Below are 7,074 nucleotides of genomic sequence, written 5' to 3'. Positions count from 1 at the left end.
GAGCAGTTTAAACCACAGGCTTTCCACTTATCTGCAATGACAAATGCTGGCTGGCCCAAGTATTTAACCTCCTGCTCTGCTCCTGTGTGGTACATCTCACAACTACAGACTAGACTCCTAGCCTATGGAGTACAGAGGATACCTGGAGAGTAAGGTCAATAAAAACAATGCACTAGAACTGGAAGGCATCAAGCTGGAATTGAACGTAGTAGGTAATGACACTTGCACCAAATTAGTTTTGTGAAGAACTGACACTGCAAGTCTTTAGCAGTGTCTAAGTGTCTAAATGGAGTTTATAGGTTTCCTCTGTCAGAAATGCACTTGTCTGATTCATATAGTTATTGCAGTTTAAGTCTGTGGTGCTCTTACATTTCATATGACAAGACTCTACATAAGTATTTTTTAGTCTATACTTCAGATTCATGAGCATTTTTCAAATCACACTTAGTAGATCATAAATTAAGAGAGTCATGAAAGGACTTAGGCACCAGAAATAAGAATTTCTGCATAAAAAAAAACTTTTACTTACCCCCTCAGATATTTAGAATGCATAAATGCTTTAATTTTCAGCAGTAAAGATTAGCCTTTTTGTGGAGTTAGTCCAAAGTTCACTGGGTATATAAAAAACCCAGAGGCTTTCTGAAATCACATGCAATTCGTAGCGCTCAGGCAAAGGCAGGTTAGTCCAACAGATCATGTATTATTCTGTCATTGTTGTCTCCTTGCTCCTTGCTGTAGTGTCTGAGCCCCTCACATCTATTTCAGATATGTATTTTCACATTGCCTCTCACAAACAGCAGTGCAAGTATCCTCAGTAGTCTTAAGCACAAACAGAAAACATGATACATTAAAAAAAGATTTTCAGCATCAAAGAGGATAGAAGGATATTTTTGAAAAACGTATCCTATCTTCTGTTTTATAGGCAGCAGGTCATTTCTGTGAACCTTACCAGGAAACCAACTACTTTTTTCTTTTTTCTTTCGTTTAAGAAAAATATCTTGTTAGAAAAGATCTACCCAGATCAGAGAGGTGCCTGGAAGAAGGACAAGAACTGAACCACTATCTCATGTCAGTCTTAAAGCAAACAAAACCACCCACAATGACAAGAAACCAAAAACAAACAGAAGCAAAAGACCCCCCTGCCCCCGATAAACAAACTTAAAGTCAACTGGAGAGGAAATGTACCATTACCACTAAAGCAACTATACTGATTTCTTCATCTATGAATGGGTTTTGTTCCTTTTTTTTTTTTTCCCCAAGAATACATATTTCCAGAAATTATTAACTTGCAAGCCATGAATCTACTTCAGTAACATGGATAAATCGATGAACCCAACAAATATATTTTATTTTTTTTTGTAAATTTCTGTCACATTGTGTCACACATTTACAACTTGAACATTCTCTTTATGTTTTTGGTGGGTTAATTCTGATTCATATTCATTTGACAAGTCTAATTCTATGCACTTCAGTGGAGTTGCATCTAGCTTGCGTAACCCAAAATAAATCTGATTAAAACAAATCCATTGCCTATTTCCTCTTTTTATCAGTAGACTCATCTTTTAATCTAAGATTGAAATAATCATGCTTGACAAGTGATTACTCTTTGACAAACCTTATACTTCTTTTTTAGGACCAAAATAGATTTCAGAAAAGAATGGGGAAATAAAGTAAATTTGAATCTTGCCTACTTTTTAATTGTTATGAGTTCTACACCCACATAGCCTGTTCTGTCCTGTTTCATCTCTAGCAATTATATAGTCAAACTACATTTTAAGTGCTCTTTTCCAAAGTACGAAGTAATATTTATTAACATAAAGGAGGCATACATAATAAAAACATAAACAGCTTAATAATATGCAATCTAAATAATGAGTACAGTACATATATTTAAATTGGGTACACTAGAGGCTTTCATTCACAGGTGAAGAGCAGTTTACTTCCCATTTCCATAAAAATCAAAGATGTATTCTTTCAGGGATGCTTTCCTCTTCCAAAACCTTTACTGTCAGTTTCTTTTTCTTCTTCTTGATTTTTATTACTCTTCTTTCACCTTTATTTTTAATGAATCCTGAAGGTAAAATGAAAGAGTAAGTTAAGATGCTATATGACTAACACATCCAAGATAATCAGAAATGAGACATCTAGTTTTCAAGAAATATTCTTGAAAAAAGAGGAAAAAGAACATTTTGTCTTACCTAGTCTTCATTTGCCTGACCAAGGTCAAGATGTCTGCTCTTGTACACAGTATTTTAGCGTCCATCCTTCTCTCTCTAGCTCTCTCTTCTGATTACCAGTTGCACTTTGCTAAGACTTTCAACTATTACATTTTATCAGGCCAATACTTACTACCAAAAGTTGCAAGAACGTTTAAGCCCATAGAGTGCATAATATTTACCTCTTGTGATAGTCTGTGGCAGTATCATTTCCCATACCTTTCTTGCAGATCCTCAAACACGACTTTCTGGAGGTGAAATTATTTTCATTCCCACCACAACCACTATAGTTAAATGGGCGACATCTTCCAGTTGAGTAGTTGTAGAAAAATCTTGTCTCTTTAGCTCTACAAAGTCCTTTATCCATAGGAGTCATGCACAAAGAAGGGATAGCAGGTGGTTCTAGAAATAACAGGAAAAAAAAGGTTAGAGACAACACTGTCATTAACCAGTTTTCTGTTATGTTGATATTTCATATGAGATTTGAAGCTTTGAGAACTTAGAAATTTATATGAAATTCAGTGGCAAATTTAATTCTGTTCTGAAAATCCAGGATATTTTACATAAGCATCTGCCATATTATAACTACCAAAAATACCAGCAAATGTTATTCTCCCTTTGAATTCCAAAAGCCAACAAAACCTTATCCTGAAAGCAAGGTTTGTTTCCTATAAATTTAGTGTTAAAATTGCTGTTTCTGTGGTAGGAGACAGCACTCAAATTCACTTAGGGGAGTTTCAAGTGAACTACTTGTAGAACACAGAGTGAAATAAATTAATCTTGGACAGCTTTAAAAATATGTTAAATATTTATGATAATGAAGTGAATTTTTCTAATTACTGCTAGACATTTTGAAATCAAATACAAGGTAAGAGTATCCAGCATTTCTGATGTAAGATTCAATAACTTAATATTAGGTTTGTCACATGACTATAGAAAGTTTGACTTAAGTAATAAACTTTGGTCTACTGGAAAACACTGAGCAATTATGAAGGAAAAGTTTGTAACTCGCAGAATAAAGAGGATCAAGGGTGAAGAGTTAAGTGCACAAAACAACTGTGATGCTGGTGCTTTAGTGCTGCTGTTAGCTTTTTACCATTCCATGGAGTAGCCTGATGTTTTGGATCTTCAGTGTTGCTGAAAGTGAGAGTGTGAGAACTGAAACGCTGGAAGATGAACCTGAAGTGTATGAAGTACCTGGGAATTGGAACAAGTTCAAGCTCACCCATGCTCACCCCTGGAGAACCTCCATCACCTATCACCCTGGAGTAACTCATATGCAAAATTAGAACTGACAAATAGCTGCTGTAGAGGAAGAAAAAACAAGAATGGGAGCCATTAAATCATCAGTTATGAGGGACACAAAGGAACGCCATTTTCCTTCAAGAAGTAGCAGAGTTGAGGTAACTGAGATCTGAAAGCATAAATGGACACATGAAGCTAGTCAGATGGCCTTCTTAAAGTTAGAAAGCCACATAGCTGGCAAAAGTGGTTTAGAGGAAAGACTGAGTTAAAATTTTAGGGAATAACTTGGGTTACAACAGAGCTGAAGGCATCCTGTTTTCAGAAAAGGGGGAAGCAGATGAGTTGCTGGAAGCAAGAAGTTATGAATTAACTTGGGCAATTCAAGAGGCTGACAAGAAAATACCCCAAAAGAACACGCTACATTTTGTTTGTCTTGCACGTCTTATACTTGCTGAAAAAAAGCTTGTCTGCTAAGTATAACTGACAGGCCAGTGTGGTGAAAAACTGTGAAAAATTGCCCAGACAGAAATAGAAAGGTAATTTATGGAAAGCTAAGACAGGAAAATTAAATTATTAATACATTTGAATCCACATTAGCAACAGTGTACTACTACTCAAAAAAGTATCCTGTAAAAGCAAAAACTGAGTCATGAGCTGGTATTTCAAGATAGATTAAATTAATTTCAAGTTATAGCATGAGTACTAATTAGTTTCTTTTGATACCTGTGACATTATTTTAAGAGTAAGGTTCAATCTCGATCTAGAGTAAGTGCCCACAATGTTATACAATGGATATTAAATCTACTGCTTTATTCATAATGAAGACGGTAGCTAAATAAACTTGCAATATGTTTGGTATTGGCTCCAAGAACTCCTGAGCCTAGAAATAACTTCACCCAGATTCTAGCTGGGGAATAAATAAGCTTTCAAAACAAATGTTCAGCATCATTGAAGAAAAACAAAAAACGAAATAAAACAAAAAAAAAAAAACAGAAAAAAACATATTTACCTATTTTAACTTAAAAATTAGTGTACTTAAAAAGAACAACATAGACTTGTCAGCGATGAAAGCAAGACTTGTCAGCAAATGGTTCAGGTTTGTTAATTATAATGGAATTTAAATATATACCTGTAATATAAATTACTTGTCTGGTATGAATTTTCTAGAGAGACTGCAAAGTCCCCTAATGAATGAGTTCTCACAACAATTATAAGCTTTTGGAGCCAAGGAGCAAGTGTTGTGGTAACTGATGAATAAGGACTATCTGCATATGTATAAAGCAACTAGCAGAGTGGCATCTGAAAGTTATTCAGAATCTATATTGTACTGTTTATACAAGTTGTATCTTCATTTTCAAAATATCTGCGTATTCTTTGCACTCACAGAAGCACACAGCTCATGAAAAAAAAACTCTTAATTTTGCCATACAGCAGCCATTTTTTTCCACAAAACAGTATATTAAAATAAAAATGAAATGACTTTATTCCCGGTCTGCTGAGAATCATGAAAATTGTGAATTTATTTTAATATACTGACCACTAAAAGATTTGTTAACTTCAAGTTACTGTAAGCATAAAATATGTACTGTCTTATTCCCAACCCAACATCTCTGTTGGCATTCCCAAGCCTGTGAGCCAGTGTGTTAACATAGTCACTGGGAGCATTAGATCCAGGTAATTTTTCTCTGTTCAGCCCCAGCTTCTAATGTTGTGCTTATATGATATTACAATAAGTTTTGACATTATGCCTGTTCTTGAGTATCTCTCTCAAATGTTTTGGTTTTACAACCTTATTTTTCTAAGAGTTGTTGAAATGCCTTTATCTCCTGCATTTTCAGGGGTGGGGGGGTGAGAAGCAAATCCCACAACTCACGGAACTACACAGAGATGAAGGGGTACACACTGAAAACAGTAAAAACAAAGCCAAACAACAGCAGAAACAAAAGCCAAAAAATACACATTCCTCTATCAGAATTATTTTGTCCTAATCTAATCGTTACAGGTCTATGAAGGTCTGTGAACAGATGTCAACTCTATTGAAAGATTACTTCAGACAGGAATGTTGCTTTTATCTTTACTTAGTTCTCAATTTAGATTGCATTTTAGCTATACCATTTTTTACAGTGCAAGTAGTATTATTCGTTACATTACATAAATCATTACATGCTAACATCCATTAGATCCTATGAACCCCCAAATTAATGTGTCATGACATACTTTCTAGTTTCATTATACATGGAACTACGTGGTATTTACATTGACAGCAACAAGCCTTAAGACTCTGGCTTCGCCCTTGTGCGCAAGCTATTCTGTTTATCCAAAATAACTCGTTTAAATGGGTTTTAAATATCCAATAGCAAGTTCATAACTTTGGATTTGCTATGCATATTATTTGCCAAAAATACGTGACATAAGTCAGGTCACAAATGGACACGGCAAAAAAGAATTTACAATTCATATAGGCAAACGACAAACAATAGCTTCCAAGCTGAATTAGTCAAACATTCTCCAAGTGTAAACTTTTCTTTTGGAAACTGCTGATACAATGAAATAAGAAGTGTTCCTCAGAAACATGGCAACTCCATCAAGATAATAACTTGGAACCCATCTCAAGTGGAGTTTGGAAGCTGGAACTCTCACCACTATCTCTACAGGAGCTTTTCAAACAGGCTTCACATTTTATTATAGTAAAACACTGTAGATGCATTTGTCTCTTCTTCTGTTGATGATGCAGATGTTCGGACTGATTTTGTTTTGGTCAGAGAATGAGATCCAAAACCACAATATTTGATATTTTGTCTCTGAAAAATTAGGTAAACTAATTCCATGAACAGGCAATAAATAAAAAAAAGCTATTGTTCTTACCTATAAAAAGACTAGTGTATCTTACTCTTCACTGCTACCTAGAGATCTTTTAAAGTTCATGGTTTAAGATTTAATTCTTTATATACAGTCTTTCCTTGAATCCCAGACAAACCCTCTCTGATGTAAACAGATGATATGGTCATACATTGGAATCTCTGAAACACGCACATTCAGACATGGATTCATTTATCAAAAATAATCTCAAACGTGCTTTGAAACAAAAACCGCTTTCCCTCAGGCTTAGCTGGGGTTGGAATGTGTGACAATGAACTGATAATACAAAAGAAGTTTGAAATTATCTTCATGAGTGATGCATACAATGCTTGCTGCATTCTTTTTTGCTAAACACAGGTGTTTGACATTCATGAAACTTCAGGTTTACTGCCACATTTTTATATGCAGACTTCAGTTTCTCATTCTGGTTACAGCAGAGAGATAATAAAAGAATTCTCAAGTAGACAGGCTATTACAAAAATAATGAGTCATCTGCACTTGACAGTACTCTATAGGTATAAATTGGTTCAGATCCATTATAGCAAATATAGTTGTGTCAGTTTATATCGGCAAAAGATATGGCCCTGACTCTAAGAAATAATAACAGGAGCTGCTTCTGTGTGCCATTCCAAACTTGTTGAGTGGAAAACCGACTTTTGATCTTGCATCCCACTTAGATTTCACAAGTTGAATGTAGAATATAGCACTTGCAATTTTGTACCATAGATCACTTCATTTAATCTAAAAATGAAAG

At 34.9% G+C, this 7,074-nt stretch overlaps 1 protein-coding gene across 10 annotated transcripts in view; it reads right to left on the bottom strand.

The window, feature by feature from the left end:
* Positions 1-253: 253 nt before the first annotated feature.
* TFPI (tissue factor pathway inhibitor) overlaps positions 254-7,074 on the bottom strand; it is a 213,076-nt gene continuing 206,255 nt past the window's right edge. For 6 of the 10 annotated variants that reach the window (XM_050711583.1, XM_050711582.1, XM_035569280.2 and 3 more), the window contains 2 exons: positions 2,436-2,618; positions 1,312-2,071 (listed from right to left, as the gene is read on the bottom strand). In XM_050711583.1, the coding sequence (XP_050567540.1) occupies positions 1,959-2,071; positions 2,436-2,618 (296 nt within the window). In that variant the 3' untranslated portion in view covers positions 1,312-1,958. Of the gene's footprint in view, positions 2,072-2,435; positions 2,619-7,074 lie in introns of all 10 variants that reach the window. The other 4 variants (XM_035569272.2, XM_035569337.2, XM_050711584.1 and 1 more) reach the window with 4 other exon arrangements.

Source organism: Cygnus atratus, chromosome 6 (genome assembly GCF_013377495.2).
Source record: "Cygnus atratus isolate AKBS03 ecotype Queensland, Australia chromosome 6, CAtr_DNAZoo_HiC_assembly, whole genome shotgun sequence".
In the NCBI taxonomy this organism is placed as follows: domain Eukaryota; kingdom Metazoa; phylum Chordata; class Aves; order Anseriformes; family Anatidae; genus Cygnus; species Cygnus atratus.
The sequence above is the reverse complement of the archived record's forward strand: the minus strand, read 5'-3'. Positions and strand labels throughout refer to the sequence as shown.